Here is a 23,211-nt window from a genome sequence, read left to right on the forward strand (position 1 = left end):
TTGACAGTTGAAATTTGGAGTGTACTCTACAAATCTGGGGAGAGAGGCAGATATCCAACTAGCTCAAAAAATTAGATTCAATCTGTCCGCGAGAGAAAAAAACCTACCTGCTAATTTTTTCCTAATTCTCTTATTTCAATCATTCTCTCCTTTTGCGTGTCGTTTATTTGGAGGCACCTATGAGACAGAAGTACAAAGACAAGAAAGAACAACAAGCACAACTTGGATTCTAGAAAAAGAAATTGAATAAAACAACACAATGCATTTCATATAGTATCTTATATAATCAAAGCCCTGGTTAATAAATAAGCGTCCACTGATTTAAAGGAAGTACTTAGCACGAATGTACACAGACGCAACTGCAATTGCACGTCCAATCACAATACAAGCAGTCAATGCTCCAAAGAGAGTTGGAATGTGACCGGTCAAATTGTAAGTCTCGAGCACGGCTTGGCCAGTGGCCAAGTGGCAGTTACCGTCAACACAAGGAAACACTTGGTCCTTGAAGGCCATATTCATACAAATGAGCACCACATATTTAACAGGATTGAGATAGTTCCAAGCCTTGAAAAACTTTGGCATTTGCAAAGACATGGTTCCTGCCATGAAGAGTCCTAGCATGAAAACGTTTGTCAAAACATTTGTCACCAACCCCATATGGGTAAAAATACTGTTGAAAAAGATTCCTGCCGATTCACCACAGTTCACAGCTGCGTAATTGACAAAAACAATTGCGAAGAACATTTCTGGAGTTCTTGGTAGACCAACCACGAAGACAACCATTGCAGCGAAGAAAATACTTGGAATGAGCTCGAAGGGAAAAGCCACGACGGAATAAGCCGAGGAGAATATAGTCACACCATAAGTCCTGTCTTTGTATTCCTGATGGAATAAATTTCTCTGTGATGGAAACAATGATAGGTTATTGAGGAGACCGACGAAATAAGCATTACAAATGGACTGGAACAAACCAAGTCTGTTCTCAATTCCAATTGCCGTATTTCTCAAGGGTGAAAAGTACAATGCGTAGACAATCGCGAGTAAAAACAAGGTGAAAACTTTTGTGAAAAGAATGTCCGCGTCCCGGAAGGAGACAATGAACAGTCGTTGACATAAAGCTTTGAAAACGATAAACCATGGAACACGAGGGCCATGAAACAAGGACATGTCAACCAGCTCTCCAGAGAAATCCGATGACTTGTAAAGTGACTCGGATTTCTCCCATTCTTGGACTAAAAACGAGACTCTTGCCTCAGAATTTTCCTTTGACTCTTCAAGTTGAATAGAGACAATATCCAAAATGTAGTCTGCTAAATTGACAGAGGGTGGGCAAGAGTAACCCTTGTCGCTGAGATATGAGCCAATTTGACTTCTAGGACCATCGTAGATCACATGTCCGCCTCTAGCCAAAAGAGTGAGCGAGTCAAAGTTGTCGAGCATAGCCTTGCTGGGCTGGTGAATAGTTGAAACAATGGTTGTTCCCTCCGATGCTAAGTCTTTTAACAATTGTAAGATGGACACTGACGTCGCAGAGTCGAGTCCTGAAGTTGGCTCATCCAAGAAAAGGATTTTTGGCCGGCTCAAAAGCTGGATCGCAATGGAGACTCTACGCCTCTCACCTCCTGAAGTTCCCTTTTTGGACTCGTTACCAATTGGAGTGTCGGCGCAATCAATGAGACCTGTTTGTCTCATCAAATTTTCTATAATAGAGGGAATTCTTGGATGTTCATCTGCTGGAAGTCTCAAGATGGCCTGGTAATATAATGTTTCTCTTACTGTAAGAGTGGAGATAAGCAAATTGTCATGTTGTGTAACGTAAGCCGAAATTTTAGACAATTCACTGGGCAGAATCTCCTGAGTGTCATTTAAAAAAATAGATCCGTTTCTTTTTGGCGAAGACATGGAAAGACGATCGGCCAAAAGATTAAGAAGAGTTGTTTTTCCGCTACCAGAAGGTCCCATGATAACGTTCACGGCGTTAGAAATGAAGTTGGCGCTAACATCATGCAAAAGAACCCGGTCCACCTTCTTAGCAAAGATGCTCTGAGATGCCTTGACTTTTACAGTCAAATTGATACCTTTCACATTGATAGAAGGACTGTTTTGCTTCACAATCTCCTTGTCACTCACCAGCGTATCTGAACCAAGCATGTCCTCTTGTCCAGTCTCACCAGTGCCAATTCTGTTCTTCTTCTTGCCAGCAATTTCAACATCGTACTTTTTGATGTACGTAAGCACGAGAATTGTCAACAAATTAAATCCGACAAACCAAATGGCTAGATATCCAATTGGAGCACCAACCCAATTTTGAGGGTATCCAAGTTGATGAAGTTGATGGTTTCCGCTCAACGCGATGCATCTAGGGTCTCCTTGTGGGTAATCACACTGTCCTTCCCAATTGGTGTATTGATTGGACACTAAACCTCCGAAAGCATACCAGAAGTATGCAATATACTTTGTCCAACGAACATAGACGGGCATAGTTTTCGAATTCACGAAATATCCACAACCCGAGTTTTGAATTTGATAAAAGACGTTTGTGAGCAAAAGTGAGGAGGAGAAGTCATTGGACAACGCAAACGCAAGACTTGCGGTTGACATGGAAACCAAAGCGACGAAAAGGATAATCACGAAAAATTTGAAAAAATACTCAACGCTGCCGGTATCTTGGTATGACAAACCGAGACGCAATCCCCACATGAAATACGTAATGACAGAGAAGATTATGCACATAGGTAAATCTTCTATGAAGAACTTAGCAAGTCTTCTGGATATAACGAAGCCGGCAGGAGAAACGCATTTTTCTTTGTATTCTTTGAAGTAGAATCGACCGTCAAATGACCAAAGTCTTGCGATCTCCATTGTCAATGGAGCGAAACCAACAACCTCAAGAATGGCATAAAGACTCGAAGTGATTGATCTAATTCCCGATAGGTTTGGAATTGGTTTAAAAAACATCCAACCAATGGCAAAAGAGATTAAAGTTGCTCCAACGAGGAGTGACAACAAAGAAACCTTGTCACGGACCGAAATTAAAGCGGAACGCTTTGTTAAGACCCAAACCTCACGATACAAAGGCAATGGATTGTTGGACTTGAAAACTTTCGAATTTTTTCTCAAATTTTCTTGTTGCGCTTCGGGGGTTAAGTCTTGAATGTATGGGTTGTGTTCTTTCCAAATGGAGACCAATTGATCTACAATGCGAGCAGTAGATAATTCTTTCGAAAGGGAACTTGTGTCTTTGACCAGCATAGCCATAATACGATTCAACATGGCGTACGAGTCAGCAGAAGAATCCATTTTAGAAACGATTCCAGTGCCCTCGAGCTTTGAAAAATGCAGCAATGATCCATCGAGAGATCCATAGAAAACTTGTCTACCACCACGCGTCAAGACACAAAGATTGTCAAAAAGACTGGCGATTTCAGCTCTAGGCTGATGGATCAGGATAATGATAGTGATACCTATCTCAGGTGATGCAAGTTTTCTGAGCACATGCACAAGTGTCAATGCGGAAGAGGTGTCCAACCCAGTCGTTGGCTCATCCAAGAATAAGACTTGAGGTTTGTTTAAAAGCTGAATAGCCAAAGAAGCTCTTCTCTGTTCACCTCCGGACAAATTGATCTTTTCTGTGAAGGACATCACAATCTCATCTTTGCGGTGGTCAAGCTCCAAAAGGTTCAATAAATGTGCAATAATCTGGTTCTGCTGTTCTCTAGTACTGGAATGGAGACGTAACTGTGCTTGATATTGGAGTGTTTCTAATAATGTCAAACCGGGAAGAAAGCGGTCTTCTTGTAGCATGTATGCCACGGATATGCTACTGTCTTTGGTTTCATCTGGGCACTTGTAGTGCATGGACCCTGAGAAGAGTAACTTATTGTTGTTCACATTAGTCCTTTGAGCCAAGACGTTAAGCAAGGTGGTTTTACCCGAACCTGAACCACCCATGATGGCCATCATGTTGGATGATGCCAAATCGAAGGAAACCTCGTTTAAGATAGGTATATCATCGTCGATGTCACGCTTGGCGGGCACTTTAACGGAGAGATTGTTCACACTGAGCGAGACTCGCTCACCCTCTGGGACTCTGAGGATCTCAGTGCCTGAATAATTCATGTTTGTGATAACTTGAGTTGATGAGACAGCAGATGTTAATGGTATATGAACAAGAAAAGAGAAAGGATATCGGGGAAGATTTATACTAAGAAATGAAGAATGGGTCAGGGCCCTATTAGGAAGGGGTTACAGATGAAAGCGGCTTAGTATAGGAACCAATAAAGCCCGACTGCAGAAAGCTCACAGATGCGTCACAGGCAAATGGGTAGATATTCCGCTGTTTTTAGGGTATGGGCAGAAAAGCTGGTGGCAAGCTGACAAATTTCTTGTTGAATAACGAGCTTTTTGTAGCCCCGAAGAAGTAGATTCCGTTTATGTCAAAACCATGTTGCAGTCCCACTCATTGAGAGATACGACGAATAAGTGACACTGCGCCCGTTGCACTCTCTGTGCAGGTATCACTGGTGGAACTAACTGACGGAATTAGGTCCACCTTGTAATTCCGCCGAAAAAACAAAAACCGAGCAAACACATTACTAATGCTTCTTTAGATGTTTCGGTGTTTTGGTGATCGAGGCATAGATCGAGCTGAGTCAGATGAATCATTCCACCTTGGTGATGTCCAAGATGTAACGTGTACCTCACTTCCGCCCAATGTGAGTATTGTGGGGCTAAATGAGCAGACCTGGCGCCAATTTCCGCAGTGTGGCATTTCTGGCTAGTCCAGTTTGGTACATATTAAATACTGTAAATCCATGCATTTTTTGTTTTTTTTCCTGGTAGAATCAGAATTAGGGAAACGAGTTTTCTCTGCGTGCATTTCATTTATGTTCAAGTATATTCATTTGACTACATTTCCTTCTCTTGCTAGGTTATAGAGTGAACCCTTGAGTTTAGCCGTTGAAATTAAGCACACCCTCATACAGGTGTCAAAAAAGTCTAGAATTTGATAATGAATACTAACAAAAAAAATGACAGACAGATAAATGCTTTAATTGCAGTAATTGTTTGGTGTATCCTAGTAACTGATGGATTAACTTTTTGTGATGGCCAACAATTATAAGCCCCGTTATGGTTTATGGTGATTCAATCTTCCCAGAAGTTCCGTCGTGGCTTGCCATGGAGGTCTTGGCGAAAAGATCAAAATCATCTCAGCCTGGCCTGTTGACTCATGCGGGGCCAAGAACAGTTGATTTAAAGTTGCGTCAAATTCCGTTTCATCGTTCAATACGATAGATAATGGCTACATGCACAATTTTAGTTTTGGTCTAGAATACTATTGAGGGGATCCGAAGAAGACACACCCCGACGTTCACTATAACATCGACAGTTGATTGAAGGTATTTCGTTAGGTATTGATTGATTATAAATATCATTCCTTATAATACAAGATGTTCCTGTCATACATTAGCCGTAGGAATTGACTTCACAATGACAATCTGTATGAGAACCTGAAGTCATAAATATGACTTTACATGCTGTCGAACTGAAGGACACTTTGAGGAACAGACGTCCTTATCCAAAAAAAGTCGCTGTCATGGAGCAAATCGGACACAGTTCGTCTTTTCTCCTTACGAACGAGTAGCGAGTCAACGACCGCCATCAAATTTTTGATAATTTCTTTACTTTCCTCACTAATCCGTTTGTTGTTGATCATTGACAATGTTCGATACCAATCCCAATCAATCATAGCAATACGGTATCCAGGATTATGTCTCATCCTTCGTCTTTTGATCACGGATGGAGAGATATTGGATGCTTCCATGAATTCGAGAGGTGGTATGTCAAAGGGCAATCGATTCTCTAAGATAGCGTAGATTACAACGCCCACTGCCCACGAGTCTAAAAGTATTCCGTCATATTCCAACCCCATTAATAGTTCCGGACTGACATAGTCTTGTGAACCACATTTAGTTGTTAAAAGATGGCCAGAATGAGCAATTCTTTTTGAGAGACCAAAGTCAGTCAAAGTAATTGTCGGTTTCGCAGACAGAATAAATGAAAGGGATTGTGAGGTGTCGTCGAATTTCTGATTTAAAAGAATGTTCTCGAGCTTGATATCTCTATGAACAACACGTTCAGTATGCAAGTAAGCAACCGTGGCTATCAATTCGGCGCTAACCCGAGAGGCGAACTTCCAGAAGCTCGTCTCATGCGAGAGACTTGCATAGTGTTTCTCCATGTACTGAAAGAGATTGCCACCAGGACAATACTGCAAAAAGTAATACTGTTTGTTTGAAACGCGCAAATCATTTTCGTCCAACAATCTCTCAAGCTCGTCCTTAGAGGACAGTCGATCGAATGATTCTACGCTCTTCGAAACCGGGACGATATTGTAGGAGTTTACTATATCGTCCCTTGATATTGACATCGTGAGGTTATAATCGAAGAGTCTCACAATGCAAGGATGCGATAAATGTGATAATATGCTGAGTTCTCTAGTGATGTATGATTTGAAGTTGGTGATGCTGGCCAGATCAGTTGTAGGAACGGAGATTATCTTGATAGCCACTACAACATTAGAATCAGAAATCTGGTGAGCTTGGATGACAGTGCTGAAGGATCCTGACCCAATTACTTCACCGGGCGCAAAGTAACTTCTCAGCAATGGCGAATATATTAAGTTCTCGGTTACTTTCAGGTCGAACTCAAGAGGCGGCAGAGGAATTGACAGCAGGCTGACCGGAGCCTGGAACTCTACTGGGTTCGAGACATTACGACTCCCAGTGACTTTCAGCTGGGCCGCATTATTTTCAAAATGACTGGGCACGAATTCAGAGACTGCTCTGTTGCGCGACGTTGAGGTTGAACCGCGATTAGCACGTTTGGGAGGAACAAGCATATTTGAAAAGCCGCCGCCACTAATGATTGGAGTGGGCAACTGTGAAACCAGTGTATTGGCGTATGAAGCGGGTTTCTTCTCAGAAAGGTCAATGGCTTCTCCTAATTCGAAGTCTTTCTTTGGCACATTGATCCGCAAATCATGACTCTTGTGTCCTGGGGCCAGTAAGGGCACCTGAAATATCTCTGGTGGGAACTCGCGAGGTTCTTCGCGGTCTGGGGATTGTTCGTTTTGAGAAGCATTCTGAGATGCACCCTTCTGAAGCTTCCTCGTCATACTAGAGAAAAACGCCATTGTTGTGCTGGTGGGAAGTTATGGAACTTATTATATGTATCAAATAGATTGGGGTACCGATTTTGTATGTCTAGATGGCTTTATGGAGTAGATCAAGCCAGTTTTGTGGTTCCAGGATTTGACTGTCAACTTGTTACAAATGAGTAAATCCCGGTCAGGTGAACGAGATGCTCGTTGCTTACGCTGCCCTCAATTCGAAACACCACTTAAGCGCTCGAAATCAAGATACTAGGGATGATTGAAGCGCACGAACGATGGAAGTCCAATCCTCAGGGGAAAAAGAAGAACGTTACAGATAGGAGGGTGAATTCTGGGGGCGCACCAAAAGACTAAACTGTCCTTCCTGCAGACAGGCCGCTTCACGATGCGGCACGCATCTCAATTGCAAATACGGGGAAAGTACAACGCGATTAGGGGAGCAGGGTCTCGTTGGTAGCGGGTTCAGAAGTGCGTGTTGCCATCAGATAATTAAAGGAAAAATCGTTAAGTTGTTTTTGAAAGTTTAGCTAGGGTCCATAGCAATTAATACAATTGTTGCGATCGGCCATACCATGAGTGGGATTTGGCTGGTTGGGTTGTGATTCAAGTAGACCTGCAGGAACAGTCATTGAAATTACCCGAGGAAACGTTCCTAATCCGAATGACAGACGAGGCTGAAAGTAGATGGAGGACACTGCGCACAAGAGACGGATGACAAAAGAGCACTATTGCCTTTTCCTTTCGTTGGACTAGAACACTACTTAATTGAGTCCCGTTCTGGACATCATTTTAGGCGCTCTCAAATACGCCCAACGGGAACCCTATTTGGTATGATCTTGTATATTGCAAAAGCAGCGCGGCTTAACGCCCTTTTCTGGCATACAAGTGCTCCAATTTAGAGAAGACTGCTTGTTCTCATTCTTGGCCGCGATTTTGACACTGGCTGGTTGTAGAAAAATGCTGTGGATCACCGATCGAGCTAAGGGTTGAGTAAGGAAATGAATACATGTGTTCCCCCGTGAATTCATATGTTGCTTTCAATACCCTTGTAAGACGTCATGCGGTTTTGAGCATTGGCTAGGCGCCTTATCAAGCAAGATATGCCCCTCTTTGGGACCCTCTTTCCGGTGCTATATTTGTATCAGTCGGTCACTAACGATCACAGTAAAAAAACAAACCTAATAGCTATGTGTCAATATTTCATAGCTTAATAGCCCTAGAAGGCTGTTCGTATGTGTAATGAAATGTCTCAATTGATGATTAAAGATCCGTTGAGGCTCAATTTTGCAACTACACCATTATCTTCGACACTTCAAATGTAGATGAAATTAACGGCGCCTCAACAATACAAAAACCGATATTATTCGTAGAACTGAATGTATTTAATCAAGTATATCTATTGTCATGAACTGTGTGACACCCTTCTCGTTACATAAATCCTTCCAAAACTCTGTGTGCCTTCTCTAATCTTGCAATGCCGACCAGATACCGATTTTCGTCTAAAACCATATCTGAAGTAAGTCTACTTAACAGATCTATGATTTTCTCAATTAATTGTTTCTCTTGTGTAGGCAAGTTCAAGCTCTCGAATTCTTCACCAATAACTGTGCCATTTATACTCTCGAGTAAATTCACAAGAGTGGAATAACTGAATGGTTTTAATTTAGAATCTGTACTTCTGCGCGATTTCCTTGCTCCTTTTTTGCTTCTACGAGAACCATTTTTCATGCTGTCCTTGATGGGTTTTCCTTGAGAAGGTTGTGAAACAAGAATTGGCTCCTCGATATCATAGAATTCATTATCTGGGTCAACGTTTCTCAATTTATCAGGCTGCTCTAACGAGCTAGTCTCGATAGGAGGCGGTAATACAGCGTTCGTTGTGTTCTGGTTCATATCGGCAAAATTTTCTTGTGGTACGGTCGTTCTGCCTTCATCAGCCTGAACAAGATGTGTAGCCGGGTCTGTTTGAATACCTTCAGTGGGAAAGTTATCAATTGCAATGGATTTTGCATGGACTTTATCGAAGTCCTTGTCTGGGTTGTTGTATTCGTTATTCCCAGTACGTGGACTAATCTTTGATTCTTCGGAGTATAGTCTTTGTGGTATTAGTTTTTTTGCTAATGAGTTTGAAACATCGTCAGTTTTTGGTTTGATACCCGCATCTGTTTCGCCTCCCTGGCTCTCAGGGATCAATTGGTCGTCGGTGTGGAAACTTGATGCTGTTTCTATACTCAGTATCTCCAGGTGGTCCTTGCGGTCACCCGGTACTTGTTTAGATGCAAATTCCAAGCTTGCTTGGCGAGCCTTGCCTAAATTTGCAGCATTGGGTCTTTTTGGAAGTTTCAATGGCGCTGAAAAACTTGTTGTCTCTTGCGAGGATGATACAGAGTCTCCTTCAGCAGTTTCGAATGCATCTGAAGACAAATTAGTTTCTGGTACGACTCTATTCGTGAGACCTGATCCCATTGATTCATTGACACTCATCTTGCTTGCAGAAGTGTTTTCTTTCAATATATTTGCACTTTCCATGAGTTTGTCTAAATCCTCATTGATTGTAAGAGAGCCCCTCTTAGCCGATTTTGGAGATTTCGTAATGACCTCTGCTGTTGTTGGTAATTCGCTGATTGGTCTTCTTCTCAGACGAGGAGGGATAACACTTTCAACTGCAGTAGTTACAGTTAATTCTGGTTGTTGTGCAAGTCCTTTGGCATCAACACTTTTCACGGTATCAAGACGGCCGAGCTTTACTGATCCTGAAAATACAGACTCATCGTCTTCGCCAATAGGTCTCTCTGTGTTGACGTTTTCGACATACATTTGTTTAACCTCGCCTGTATTCCTGAGATTATTGATCATGGCCACTGGGACTGCTTTTCCTATTTCTGAGGCTTCATAAGAGATGTTTGATAAGAAGGATGCCCTTCCTTCGTCATGGCGCGGTGGAATTAGCTTAGATCCACTCTTGTGGCTGTCTGAGTTTTCAGAGGAGCTCTTATCAGAGGTCATAATAGGCCCAGAAGATCAAGTCGAAGTACTAGGAGATAGAAATAAAATGAAAGGAGTTGTAACGGCAAGAGACGAAATCAGCGCCAGATCGGAATGTAGAGCCCATATGGTATATTTATGTTACATCCCAAATAGGCAATGTGATTACGCTTTTGAAGTAGTGCACTGCCGTTCCCTCAAAACGATCAAATTCTGCACACAAGATATTCCTCTATGTCTCATAGTCCTTTCATGAGCAAAATGAGAGGATGAAAAAGCTTCTAGCGAAGAACTTTTTTAGTCGCGAGCCTCTAAATTATGAAACATTGACTCGAAGATGTACCGAATTTCATGCTCGAGCTGAGCCATCGCTGCAAGCGATAATGGATTATATTAACGCAAACCGAAAGCTCCAAACAAGAACCAGGCAGACTGACCAAAGAGCTCATTTTTCTAGTATAATCAAAGATCCCGAATCTCTTGGCATAAAACTTGGGGTCTCGAAAGCAGCATTGGAGCAAGAATTATGGGTGTTCATGAAGAGGTACTGGCTGCATTGCATCAGCGACGAAGCCGTGGTCAAAATGTACTTACTCGAATCCCATAGTGCAAACATAAACCAGGAGTTTCAACTAGTTGTGCAAAATTATAGGCATAGGTTGGCCTTGAAATTGAAGGAACAAGATGATCTAAGTTCCTCAGTGGTGAGTTCATATACACGAGTGCTTCTAAAACGGGATGATTTTGCCAATTGTTTCAAACTACTTGATGTGACATACAGTCATCCAAAGCTGTTGGCTCTCAAGAAAGCCCATGTTTGGCTGCTGGCAGCCAAGATGTCTCTCGGATCCATTGGCTTTGCCAGCTTGGGCTGGGGGTGCATCGCACTATTGAGTTCAAACTTGAGCATACCGGGTATTCTTGTTGGGTTTTGCCTGTCCGCTATTACTTCGTGTTTGACAATCATAGGGCTCAAAACTAGATGTTTGCACGATTTAGATCGCGTGTCTTGGAGACCATATGTTCTGTTAGGATATCGTTACTTGTATCGAGAGGCAAGCGCTATAATTAATCAAATCGTCAACTATTACGAAGAGCACAATGATTTGAATACAAAAATTTATCATTTGCGACAAGAGTATCAAACATCGCCCAACAAAATGAATGGAGAGCTCGAAATCCTCCAGCCGATTGATGATTTACAGAACACAGGGTATTCTCATGCGGAAAATGAAGCTCTCTTGAATAGCGCTCTCATAAGATCAGAATTGGCCAAGAGAAAATTGATGTGGAATAGTTTGAAGGAAGAAAAGAAATTTTTAGAATTTTGGATGAATCATGGAGAAAATTTTGAATGGGTTGAACCAGATCAAGATCCTGGAGAAATAATTCAGCGGATGCATGATACAAACAATGGTAACCACGTTTAAATCAGCAGGACTCTTTGCACTAAAAAAATAAACCCAATAATTGTACACTACTTGTTTTCATCAATTTTATGTGTTTGATATCTGCAATTGAGAACAATTCTGTTTGTAGAGAGTGCCATTCTTTGTTTACATCAACAAACACCACTCAGATTTTATACATGTACTACAAAAAGCCCAACCAACGTGCCAATAGATATAACCATGAGCTTTGTTGAAGTAAATACGGCTATGAGCAATGAAGTGCTCTCCGTGGTTAAATTTCTCAAGGACGACATATTGCTATCCTCGTATTACAACAACAATGTTGAACTTCGAAGCATTGTTCAAGAACCGGACTCACTTTCGGCGCCTGTTCTCGCCAATATTGTAGCTCCAGACGTCATTTCTTGCGTCCAACAGACAGAGTCTAACTCTATACTAGTAGGTCTAAATGATGGCACTTTACGATATCTTGATCTAGAGAACACAAAGGTGTCTGAACCTATTCTACAAGCTAGTGATGAGGGCGTGGGTATCAACTTTTGCAAAAAAATTGAAAATAACATGATTGTCGCGTCTTCATATGAAGGCTCTATTTGGCTGGTTGATCCAAGATCACCAGCGAAACTGTTTCGATACAACACTTCAGGGAGGATCTTTGCCCTAGATACAACATCTAGGTATGTCACCCTTGGCAAGTCTGGTCAGGAGGTCGAAATATTCGACATTCGTAGATTAGATTCGTCTCTCATGGTGAGGCTGACAGGCTTGAGATATCAGATTACTTCGTTGAAAACCTTCCCTGATGGCGAGGGCTACGCAATAGGCAGCATAGACGGGCGAATTTCTATTGATGCCTTCAACGAGCTACAAGATGCATCGAAGCGCAAATTTGCATTCAAATGTCACAGGCAAAAAGACAGTGCATCTGGTGTAGATCATGTGTATCCTGTAACCGCCCTAACATTTCACCCAAAGTATGACACACTCTTCACCAGTGGAGGGGACGGACATGTTTGCATATGGGACTGGGGGAGAAGAAAACGTGTTAAGCAATTGCCTTCTGCTCCTGCTCCACACTTCATATCACACATGGATCTCAATCACGAAGGGACTTGTGTTGTGGTAGGGGTAACGAATGATAGCTTTCTTCGAAGTCAGAATGGAAATGCAGAAAAAATTCTGAGTAAAATCTATTGCCGCGAATTAACTGAGAGTGAAAGCAAGCCAAAACAATAATGAAAGCGAAAAATTTATATTCCCCGTTTAATCACCTCGTCAACCCGTCAAGTTTCTCGCGAGAGCACTTCACCATCACCGAATGACCTTCGCTCAGAAAACCAATGAATATTATGAATGGTTGCTAGCTAAGGGGGCAATCATATCTCCAAAAATAGAGATCGCCGATTTACGAAATATTGGCCAAGGCAGAGCTGTGGTTGCCAAAGAGGCGATCGAGGAGGACGAAGAACTCTTCAGACTACCGAGATCTTTGACTATCAATGCTGAGAATTGTTCGTTGATACAAGATAAGGCCTCTCTGGTTGATGCTTTGCTAGATTTAGGCCAATGGCAGGCACTCATTCTTTCCGTTTTGTATGAATGGAAAGTTAAAGGAGCCGACAGCCCTTGGTTTCCATACTTCAATGTGCTTCCCGTAAATGACCACGGATCTTACAAGTATAATCAATTGTTGTTTTGGAGCGATGATGAACTTAAGCTCTTGCAACCTTCTCAAATTTTATCTCGTGTTGGAAAGGAATCGGCGAGGAAAATGTATGAAGATATGAAAGTATTGCTAGAGCGTTTTGTTGGAGACGTTAGCGAAGAAGACTTTAATTCCGTTGCAACCCTAATCATGTCTTACTCGTTTGATGTCAGCAAGCTCAAACAAACAGGTCTGGAAGAAGAGGTTGACGAAGAAGAAGATCTTGATGATCCAGATGATTCTGAACCTGTTAGAGACAGTCATTGTCTAAAATCCATGGTACCGCTTGCAGATACATTGAATGCTGACACCCATGCTCACAATGCCAGTTTAATGTATTCTGATGAGAACTTGGTTATGAGAAGCATTAAGTCCATAGCCAAAGGTGAACAGGTATTTAATAGCTACTCCAATCACCCAAATTCTGAAATACTTCGCCGTTACGGGTACGTTGAGCTAGATGGTTCTCTTCATGATTTCGCGGAGGTACGTTTATCTGACCTCGGGCATTATTTCGGGCAACAAACCGGGGGTTTCGAGAGGATCATCAGTTGCTTGAAGGATATAGAAGTAGAAGAAGACGAATCCTTTATTCTTGACTCTTATGACTGCTTTCTCTCTGGTGATGTCATATTTGAATTCATCTTTGCAGCACAACTAATTGACGTCATATATAAAGTGGACAAAAAGACAGCGATTCTCTCGGAGTCCCCAGATTCGATTCGCAAAAGCATTCAACGGATATTCAAAAAGTGCTATCAATTGTTGGAAGCACGGAAGGTAACGGATGGCTTCATGACTGCTTATGAAGCTATTCTCTCTTACAGACTATCCCAATATCCGAATCTAAATGCAGATAGTAGTCAAGCCCTTGGAAATGAGACATCAAGGGAGCGACAAGCTCAGGTCGTACTCAAGTCAGAAGTTAACTGTCTCAAAGCTTGTTTGGAACGCCCAGCGTTCTTGAGAGGTGAGGAAAAATACAGTGTGATACCTGATCAGAAATTACTCAATAATGTATTGAAACGGATTTTATCGGAGAATGATACCAGTCATTCCTCGAAAAAACACAAAAGCGGGTGACTAGCTTAGTATAAATCAAGTTAAATAAACGCTTATCATATCTTTCACTTATTTTGCTTCATCTAGATTTACTGACATATCAGGTTTGATTACAAGAGGACGTGGTCGCGAAACTTGAAAGCCGGATTCCTTGGGTATCTTCTTGCGATGGAAAAATGTCGATAATCCAAATGCATTGGCTTGTGAATAGTTTTGCGCCTCTTCATCGCTTGATTGTGTTCGCTCTCTGGCCTCCCACATCTTCCTAATCTCTGGGTCAATGTTGGGATTAGAAAGGCCGATTTGATAGATGCGGTCGGCCTCTCTCGTGGTGTAGTCGTGTTTGGTTTTTGGCGGTTGATCAGCGAAAATATTCTCAGCCGAAGTATGTTTTGGATCGAGTATTTCAACTTGTGAAATGGTCTCATTGAGATTAAGAAACATATTTCCGGTATTCGATCGGTAGTAGTCTACTTCCTCGTCATCGGCATTTCCAATCAGAGAGGAAGTGAGGTCTAGATGGCGATCTTTACCATTTGATGCTGAAACAGGTTTCATAGGCTGGAGTTCGACGTTGAGAAGCAAGTTGTCAAGACTTTCTGGGGCCAGGGAATTACGAGTTGCATAAAGGTGAGTCGATCTTCGTTTCTTCAAGAGAGTCTTGAGCACCAAACTCGAACAATAAATAAGATGCGCAACATAAATTGCAACAACAATGACATGGATAATTAATTGAGCGTATGCCACATAAGTTCTTGAAGCTTCAGAGATTCCCAATTGACGAATGTAAGGAATATTCAAAACGGCTATGATCACCCGGGCTGATCTCATTATCCATGACAATGAGTGCCAAGTTATGTTTAGAAAATGCGGTTTCAATGTGAGGAGCAATACGAGCTGGGTAAACTCAATGACGATCATAAACACAACTTGGACAGTGCCATAAGACTGTAAAGCACCGATTACAATCAGAGCAAATACTACTCCGAGAAGATCAACAAGAACGAAATGGACTCTGCTTGGTTTGTAGGTACTGTAGAGGTATGCCCATGTTATAATGGTTTTCACAGAAGTGTATAACCTGGAAACATTGGCGTGGGGCCTGATATGCCAATTTCTGATAGGAAGCAAATAGTGATTGGCAAAGAAAAACGCACATGCACACCAAAGAAGAATAGTTATCACACCTCCTGCTATATTCTTTGCAGATATAATGTACATAGACTTATTTGGAGGTTGATTGGGTATTAGGGAGTCATATGGGAATGTGGGGTCAAAAGCATTTAGTCTCAGAATGACCTGCTCTTCGGTAAATCCAAGACTAGAGAAGGTTCCTGCCGAATAAAGCATGAAAATGGTCAACAGCAAAAACACAAAGCCAAAAGTGCTAAGAAAAACTCTCAAGCAATGCCCAATAAGTGCCCATGCATTTCTTCGTACAGAATAATCGGATTGAATCTCTTTGCCCACTTCCTTGTTGTCCATGTTCGGGCCTTTTTTTCTCAGTTTTAACAACTTTGAAGTCTTAACTTTGAGCTTCAGGTTGAGGTGAGTGAGCTTAACTGCTATGAAGAATTGATAAATGAATAGAGTAATAGCGATCCAGATGATGAGACAAACCATGAAGTTTTGCCAACTGTAATGAATAAAACCATTCGAGCTGTACAAGGATAGTGATTTCAAACCACTAAAGTTCAAGGTAATATAGGCATTATCGCTTTGTGGGGATGGAATTGAATAGCTTTTGTTGAGAATGTTTACTCCTAGAAGTGAACACCATCTAATTTGACCAATCAATGGCTGGAAGAATCCGGGGTATTGAACATTGAGACCTCCCATGAATAGAGCAAACTGCAAATAACTGATTATTCTATCAGTACTCGCCTCTAGTTGCTCCAAGAGTTTTCTATTGCAAATAGTTGAAGCTTCGATAAGAAACGGATTTGAAGATTCCTGATCAGGAGAAAATGCCATTATAAAAAAGTTCAATCCATTTGCAACGAGGAGAAGTGCAAGTACAAAGAAAAAGATTAATAGCTGGAAACTCTTCGGTTGTATCATGGGGGTCACATAGCATCTCGCACCACCAATTATCTTTGGCTCAACTCCGTTTGAGACTATCGTAAAAGTAGCAGTATATGATCCAATTCTCCTAGCATAATCACTAACATCAGCTTGATAGTATAGAATCAATGAATCATTTTGACGTAAGGGACATTGCACAAGACTGCCAGTCGAGTTAGAAAAATAGTTGTTGATGGAGGAGTTTGATGTTGCCAAGAATGTGTCGACTTCTGAACCACATGAGTAGCATGTTGTCGCATTTGGGCTTGTGAGAGCATTCACTTGTGGGAGTGACTGCGCAAGCCTTCTCTTACGAAGACTCGATATACGCGTGCCATTTGGGTAGTAGTATGGGAGCGCAGTCGGTAGCAGGTTTGTTTGATTTGATAATGTTTCGTTCCTTATAAGCGGGTGATACCTGGCCGTGGTTTCATACATTGATGTATTCTTTACAGCAATGATTTCGCACAACCGTAAATTTTGCAGCACAAATTTCTTTCCCACGAAGTCAATATCAACATGTAGGGTTGTGTAGCGATTGGTCTCGGGATCGACATCAGTCACTATGGCTTCGGAGGAGTCGTTTAGTAGATGCGAAAATACCTTAGAGTTGATGAAGAACTTCAATAGTTGTCTTTTGGTGTCGAGAGCGACATATATGACGAAGGGTTTGAACACTACCGCTGATGAGTTATAAACATTCAAAGGAAAGCTTTCAACAAAGGCCGCTAGTGAAATCGGAAGAAAACATAGTAGTAGAATGAAAGTGCGCATCTCAGATACATGCGTGGTATATTTCAAACACGGCGAAGGGACTTTCTTGTTTGTCCACTAAACCAGTAGTTCTCTGTTGATAGAGCTAGATGCTAGAAACAATGGTGTTCTTCTTGATTTTATTTGATTACAAGCAAGAGCACGCTTGGATGATTTATTGGTGACAACTTGATTGGATTAGTTCACCGATAGATGGTGAGATGCAAGGAATTAAATGTTGTGGTTTAATTTAGAACAACAAAAGATATGTGCATTCCACATGAAAAGGCTTTGAAATACGCTAAAAATAGAGTGTCATAAAAATTTGGTAACAAAAGCATTTTGGTCGTCACTTTTATAAAATTAAATATTCAAGTCACTTATTTTACTATAACTCATCATGTTTGGTGTTATTTATTGACACCAAATGAGACTGAAGGGTAGAACAAAACCTCATACAAGATGTCCTAACTGTCAATTTTTTCAAAAAAAGAATTAATTTGGCCGGGTACTTGTATGAATGACTTCGTTTTTTGGGACGCCATGAAGGCGTTATAAATTGTGTTTTGAAATTTTTAATGAATTGCATTGAATAAGTACAAACAAAAGAACAAAGGCGGGAATGGATCAAATCGGGAAAATGAACTATTGCTAGAAAAATGATTCTAATCAAGTTTTAACCCTAGAAGCTACGTCTTTTATGTTGCTGGTATTTTGTGTATCCGCATTTGAGTCGTAACCCTCTACTTCAAGGATTCCCTGATTTACTTGCGAGAATGCTTCAAAGGCCGGCTTAGAGACCTTAGAGGACCATGGCTATTTATCTATAGTCTCAAATTTAGCAGTCACAGAATATTTGATATACAGAAAAACTTGAGAATCCATACGAAATAGGGACTCCATTTTCTATTAAACCACATGAGCATGTGAGGAGGTAGACTACTATGGAAAATGTAGAAATTAGCTAGGTCAGTACTCATTGTGTTAGAAGTACAGAGTCTCCTCATTTCCATACGCTGGTAGATTACTTTTTTATATATTGAAATTTTGCTCACGTAAATGATGCCCGACTCAGGCTTTACATTCGATTCATTTGCATTTTTTTTTGCTACAAATTTCTTATTTGCAGATCCATGAACATCAGAAGCGGTTTTAGCTCAGTTGGGAGAGCGTCAGACTGAAGATCTGGAGGTCCTGTGTTCGATCCACAGAAATCGCATTTCTTTTTGCTTTTGATTATCCATTACTGTGATTAATTTTTTGATTTATGAAACAGAGCAATGATTAGTTTTCTTCTTTTCTCTACATTCTGTTAACAACTACGTATATCTTGCGTATCTCGTTCCTTGTCTCCCTTTATTTGATATCTATGTACAATCTTGAATTTAGTCAAGTTTCTTTGTGAACTTGGGGTACAATCTATTAGCATGGTATTTGAATGAGTCTGCTGGAGCCCTTGTTGGCTTTGTTGTCTCCATACATGTTTTTAGATCATGTTCGAAAGCTGCACACTGAGTGGAACCTTCTCCGTTTGCTGCCCAGCAGTTCAAGAGAGAGGACATGAGAACGTAGCACTTATTCGTGACCTGTCTGTTTCCTGACTTACTCAAGACCAACCGAGGCAAAACAGGCAAAGTCTTGGTCTGAACGAGCTTTTTGTTGACCATTTTGTTTCGTAGTTAAGACTGAAAAAAAGAGAAGGTGCTTGTGTGCATGAACTATATCAATCTGGTCAACTGGACAGACTTTTGCGAAAAAAAAAGAGAATGACACTAAGAGACTTTCAAAGTCTTGAATATTATTTTTAAAGCATTCATTTGAAAATAGAATTAAAGAATAAAGCTATTCTAGATATGACTCGGATATGAGTACCCTGGCGATTGAAATCGAAAGTCAAATGTCTACCAATTCCCTACCGAAATTTTAGTTTCTCAAGGCGTTTCAAAAATCTCAATTTTTGTCTGCCCCGCCGAGAAGATGTTTGAAACTTGTGGTGAAGTGGACTCTGAGGTTTTCGTATCCAGTAAAGGCGTGAAAAGCTACTGGTCTTCAAGGGCTTGTATATCAAAAGATTGTAGCCTGCCGCTAGTGGACGCCTGTGTTTCAATGCCACGGGCATAATTTTTCGGATGATAACATTATGAATCCACCCGTAAAGCCTTCTCGTGAAGAGATTTAAATCTTCTGCCAGTTTGTACCTTCCTTGAATCAAAATTTGGATCAGCGGTTCGCAATTGACTAAGAAAATCTTGAAGAGATGGCGATAGAGCAAGTGATATTGCCTTCTGGTTACAAGATTGATTCCGAAGAACGGTACCAACGCAAATCTACTCATGTAGTGCTTGTAAACAGGCCCATCGCTGTACGATAATTCTTCATGCTTTGAGGCCAAGAAATACTCTCCACTTTTGAGAAAGATATCTTTGTGAAAATCATTGAAGCTGTTTTTATCAAACTCTGTAATGTTTGTGTCTCCCAAAGTTTGCCCAAGTTTACCTGTGCTTAAATTCTTGAAGATCTCATTCCACTCAGAGGACAAAATTTCTCCCATAGTTTTCTCGGTTCCGAGAGAATCGAGGTAATTAAGAAGTCCTTTAATTTGAATTTCGATTGTGTCCTCCAATTGTCGAGAAGCAGCCAAAGCGCTGTATTGTGTCGCATCAGCTACAAATATTGGCTTTCCAAACGATAAAAGGGCCTCTCGGGTAGGATTAGGCCTAGAATAGTCAGGATTGATGGTATTTTTCAAAACTTCAACGTCGACCTGACCCACATACTTCTTGTTTAAGTAAACCGTGGGCCCTTCTCTGCTTTCTGAAAGATCTTCTATGAATTCCTTTGGATAAATGGGTTTGCCATTCTCATAGACGGCTTGTGTTGCTCTAAGGGGGAATCCCATAGCACTTCTGTCGAAACCCATCACGTTATATGGGTATAAAGCTTTTGTTATCTGCTCTCCTGTCAGAAGAGACCGAGGCTGCTCATCTCTACGGAGCTGCTTACATCTCTGGTAGAAATCATTCTGTTCTCTCACTCTATTTCTGGACGGAGGAGCTTTGTTTTGGACGAGAGCTTTATGGAAGAAAGTATTGTCATGGTCCAATTCATCGAAGGTTTTATAGATACGCTTGATTTCTCCCCACGGCGTGGTAAGCACATCAAACGAATGAGGTATACTTCGGTATGCGGCCGTCCTATCTTTGAAATGTAGGGGTAGCACGCTACCCCACTGAGACCCTTTTGTCAAGTTCGCTTGCAAATCAATGTCTTCTCGGCTCATTTGGACTATTGCCGAGTAACTCTCGCCGAGTTCAGATTTGTATTTTAATGAACATCGTGCTAGAGCTGAGTTGGGCTCGGTTTCCTCCTCATCTAGTTTGGGGTCTGATTCTGGGTTCAGGTTGGGTTTTTGTTTCAGGATGCCTCCTCTTTGTAGTGCCTCACCTAATCTGGCCAACTGTTTCTTGTACGAGCTTCTATGTAGCGATACAGTGGAACGAAATAGCCTCTTTGGTTGAATATATGTAAGTCGTGGCGGCATTGAGGATCAAATTGCTTTAGATCAACTTAGTGCTATCTCAAGATACAGTACAGACACACTGAGAATGGATGCTATGTATGCTAGGCCTACCAAAGAAATAAATTTGAGGCTTTTTTTATAATAACTTTAGAGAAAGAAAATGCAAACACTTTTGAAAATATTTTTGTGTGGTGGAATTTTTCACACACGGGTACCGACAATCCAATCATGTGTGAAAAGTTGAGTTCCAGGAGTATATCAAACTACTACTTAATGTAGCAAAACCGAAAAACAGAAAAAGATTTTCTACAGTATCGTTGTAAAACTGATCTATATTAAAAAAACCTTAACCAAAAAATGTGCGTGAAGAACCGAAATATATAATAACCATCATTAATCATAATCCGAGAGTCCGGGAACTGAATTCATTGAGCATTTCAGTCAATTGGATTTCCTCTGAACGAGCGGCCATTTCGATGCTAGGATCGATATCAAGCTTGTTCATCCAATTCAGTTTAGCTGCAAGCGTGGGACTGACAGTGTCTATAGAGCTGCAAGAGCTCTGTCTGGTGTGATAAAGGGAGGAGTTAGAGCTGGAGCGAGAATGTGAGGCTCCCAAAGACAAACCAGAGATAGTGGAAGAGCTGCGGGAAATCGAGGTTTCCAGCAGAGAGTCGTACGATGGAGTTCTTGGAGGAGTAGAAAGCATTGTTTGGGCAGTTTGAGACATTTGAGAGGCTTTTTGTTTCTGCAAGTATCTCTTGAGCTTGGCAGCCTTGATCAACTCCTCCTTGATTGGAACCAAGAATTGACCGACCTGTTGGATCATGTCTTCATTGGAAACTCTAATGTCCCAGTTCATAAGGTAAAGCAATTGTCTCTCCATCAAGTTGACGTCCTTCAAAGAAAAAAGACCATCGGTGTATTGAGCCCAATGGACATTCTTAGGCGAAGAATCGTTGTGGAATTTGGAAGCGAGGATCAAACAACTCAAGAAGATGCGGTGTCTGGTACAAGGCAAGCCTTGAGCGTTCTTTGGAAGCTTCAGCTTCAATTTGTTCAAGTAAACAAGAGTAGTCATCAATGTGCCTGCGTAGACATTGGTGTAGCGGACCAAGCGACTGATGAATGTCATCAAAGAGGGCAAGGGCTTCTGGCCAGAGGAGCTCTTAACGTTTTTATCCTCAGTACAAGGAATCACTTGCAACGTTGCCACGACCAATTTGTGGACCATCTCATGGGTGACTGGACCTTGAATGAAGATGCGAAGAGCTTTCAAGTCGGTAGAGGAGGCCATCGTGGTGAGTTAGGGTGGCTGCAAATAGAAGGAAGGGAAGGCAAGAATGAGCCGAGAGAATGAATATAGACCTGAAAAGGGGAAAGTTGTTTTAGAGAGAGCTAAAGGGAACTGCAGGAATTGAAAAATAATAGTTAAACAGACCAAGGATGCTGAGACCATGCATCTTTATACATTTTCCACCTGATGCCTAGGCGCGACACCATTCACGATCAAGTGAACCTGTCCCTTAGACGCGCGGTGTGTCTGCAGGCTGGTATCGAGGGAGGTGCGTGCCTAACGATCTGGTTTGAGCCAGGTCCTGTGTGGAGCTGCTGACAGAGACCAAATAGCGACCACAGGAGAAAGGGATAGCTAATTATAAATTTGGATAGGGTGAAAATGACCGTGGTGCAAGTCGTATCTGTGACACTGTCGTGCTCGTTATGCATGGAATGCGCCTTTCGTGCGTCTAGACCTGAGACATGGCAGCATGGACTTAACGGACGCACTGCTGATTTTTCCTATTTGGTGCTAATTGGAGCACTACATCTAAAATTTAGGTCCAAAGGGGAGATCTGGCACGGACAGCAGATTAGGAGAAACGGTGAGGCGTCGTCTCCTAATGCACCAATACAATGAATAAAAAAAATATCTACGGATGATTCGTAATCCAGTCTGTTGTCAATGACTTTTAGTATTTAATGTGGGGAGTTTTTGTCCATGATGTCCCCCCTCTTCGTTCGTTGTAGTTGGGTTGTAGTTGGGAGATGGGTGGTGCCTACAGATGTCCTAGCGATGTTCCAGCTGGACAACGTCCGCATTGGGTGCAAAATGTATTCCGGAGCCAGTGGAACCACCCTCGCGACCGCCTCCACACAAGGAGTTAATTAGACCATTTTTGGAACCTGTCAATGGCCTGCAAGGCTATTAAAAAAAAATTCAATGCTGCTCGTGTTTTTTCCCCCTCTGTAATCACATAACCCACGCCTGTTGCAGTGGCCAATGGTCCCGCGTGTCGCACAGACCCCCAGCGGCCCCTTGTTAAACGCGACCAAAACCAGGGGGCCAAGTAGCATAGCGCGCCCCTATATGTTCAAGGATACACCTGGTGAAATGCATATTGATCAGTCCGAATGAAGTAAAACAGGGTCAAAGGTTTCAGGGTTGGCAGGGTTTAGTTGCAATGGCCCGCCCTGACTACTGCTTGATCAGTTCATTTCGGGATTTTTTTTGGATGATTGACATCATTGACAATCA

The 23,211-nt window shown here is 41.7% G+C and overlaps 10 protein-coding genes and 1 non-coding gene across 11 annotated transcripts; 4 read left to right on the forward strand and 7 right to left on the reverse strand.

The window, feature by feature from the left end:
* Positions 1-321: 321 nt before the first annotated feature.
* On the reverse strand, positions 322-4,119 carry PUMCH_000240 (uncharacterized protein; the record flags this gene model as incomplete). The annotated part of the gene is made up of 1 exon (XM_063019334.1): positions 322-4,119. The coding sequence occupies one exon, from the start codon at positions 4,117-4,119 to the stop codon at positions 322-324; it is 3,798 nt and encodes a 1,265-aa protein (XP_062875404.1).
* Positions 4,120-5,530: 1,411 nt separating this feature from the next.
* PUMCH_000241 (uncharacterized protein) lies at positions 5,531-7,195 on the reverse strand (the record flags this gene model as incomplete). Its single annotated transcript, XM_063019335.1, has 1 exon — positions 5,531-7,195. One exon carries the CDS (start codon positions 7,193-7,195, stop codon positions 5,531-5,533), a length of 1,665 nt encoding a protein of 554 aa, XP_062875405.1.
* A 1,407-nt stretch (positions 7,196-8,602) lies between these two features.
* Positions 8,603-10,180, reverse strand: PUMCH_000242 (uncharacterized protein; the record flags this gene model as incomplete). Its single annotated transcript, XM_063019336.1, has 1 exon — positions 8,603-10,180. One exon carries the CDS (start codon positions 10,178-10,180, stop codon positions 8,603-8,605), a length of 1,578 nt encoding a protein of 525 aa, XP_062875406.1.
* A 248-nt stretch (positions 10,181-10,428) lies between these two features.
* On the forward strand, positions 10,429-11,589 carry PUMCH_000243 (uncharacterized protein; the record flags this gene model as incomplete). Its single annotated transcript, XM_063019337.1, has 1 exon — positions 10,429-11,589. One exon carries the CDS (start codon positions 10,429-10,431, stop codon positions 11,587-11,589), a length of 1,161 nt encoding a protein of 386 aa, XP_062875407.1.
* A 201-nt stretch (positions 11,590-11,790) lies between these two features.
* PUMCH_000244 (uncharacterized protein) lies at positions 11,791-12,807 on the forward strand (the record flags this gene model as incomplete). Its single annotated transcript, XM_063019338.1, has 1 exon — positions 11,791-12,807. The coding sequence occupies one exon, from the start codon at positions 11,791-11,793 to the stop codon at positions 12,805-12,807; it is 1,017 nt and encodes a 338-aa protein (XP_062875408.1).
* An 82-nt stretch (positions 12,808-12,889) lies between these two features.
* PUMCH_000245 (uncharacterized protein) lies at positions 12,890-14,359 on the forward strand (the record flags this gene model as incomplete). Its single annotated transcript, XM_063019339.1, has 1 exon — positions 12,890-14,359. One exon carries the CDS (start codon positions 12,890-12,892, stop codon positions 14,357-14,359), a length of 1,470 nt encoding a protein of 489 aa, XP_062875409.1.
* Positions 14,360-14,407: 48 nt separating this feature from the next.
* PUMCH_000246 (uncharacterized protein) lies at positions 14,408-17,176 on the reverse strand (the record flags this gene model as incomplete). The annotated part of the gene is made up of 1 exon (XM_063019340.1): positions 14,408-17,176. The coding sequence occupies one exon, from the start codon at positions 17,174-17,176 to the stop codon at positions 14,408-14,410; it is 2,769 nt and encodes a 922-aa protein (XP_062875410.1).
* Positions 17,177-18,301: 1,125 nt separating this feature from the next.
* Positions 18,302-18,374, forward strand: PUMCH_000247. The gene has a single exon. It is a non-coding gene; the product is annotated as a tRNA-Phe (tRNA).
* A 166-nt stretch (positions 18,375-18,540) lies between these two features.
* On the reverse strand, positions 18,541-18,822 carry PUMCH_000248 (uncharacterized protein; the record flags this gene model as incomplete). The annotated part of the gene is made up of 1 exon (XM_063019341.1): positions 18,541-18,822. One exon carries the CDS (start codon positions 18,820-18,822, stop codon positions 18,541-18,543), a length of 282 nt encoding a protein of 93 aa, XP_062875411.1.
* Positions 18,823-19,067: 245 nt separating this feature from the next.
* On the reverse strand, positions 19,068-20,696 carry PUMCH_000249 (uncharacterized protein; the record flags this gene model as incomplete). The annotated part of the gene is made up of 1 exon (XM_063019342.1): positions 19,068-20,696. One exon carries the CDS (start codon positions 20,694-20,696, stop codon positions 19,068-19,070), a length of 1,629 nt encoding a protein of 542 aa, XP_062875412.1.
* A 376-nt stretch (positions 20,697-21,072) lies between these two features.
* PUMCH_000250 (uncharacterized protein) lies at positions 21,073-21,972 on the reverse strand (the record flags this gene model as incomplete). The annotated part of the gene is made up of 1 exon (XM_063019343.1): positions 21,073-21,972. One exon carries the CDS (start codon positions 21,970-21,972, stop codon positions 21,073-21,075), a length of 900 nt encoding a protein of 299 aa, XP_062875413.1.
* Positions 21,973-23,211: the final 1,239 nt, after the last annotated feature.

The sequence above is a fragment of the Australozyma saopauloensis genome, chromosome 1, assembly GCF_035610405.1.
Source record: "Australozyma saopauloensis chromosome 1, complete sequence".
Lineage (NCBI taxonomy): Eukaryota > Fungi > Ascomycota > Pichiomycetes > Serinales > Metschnikowiaceae > Australozyma > Australozyma saopauloensis.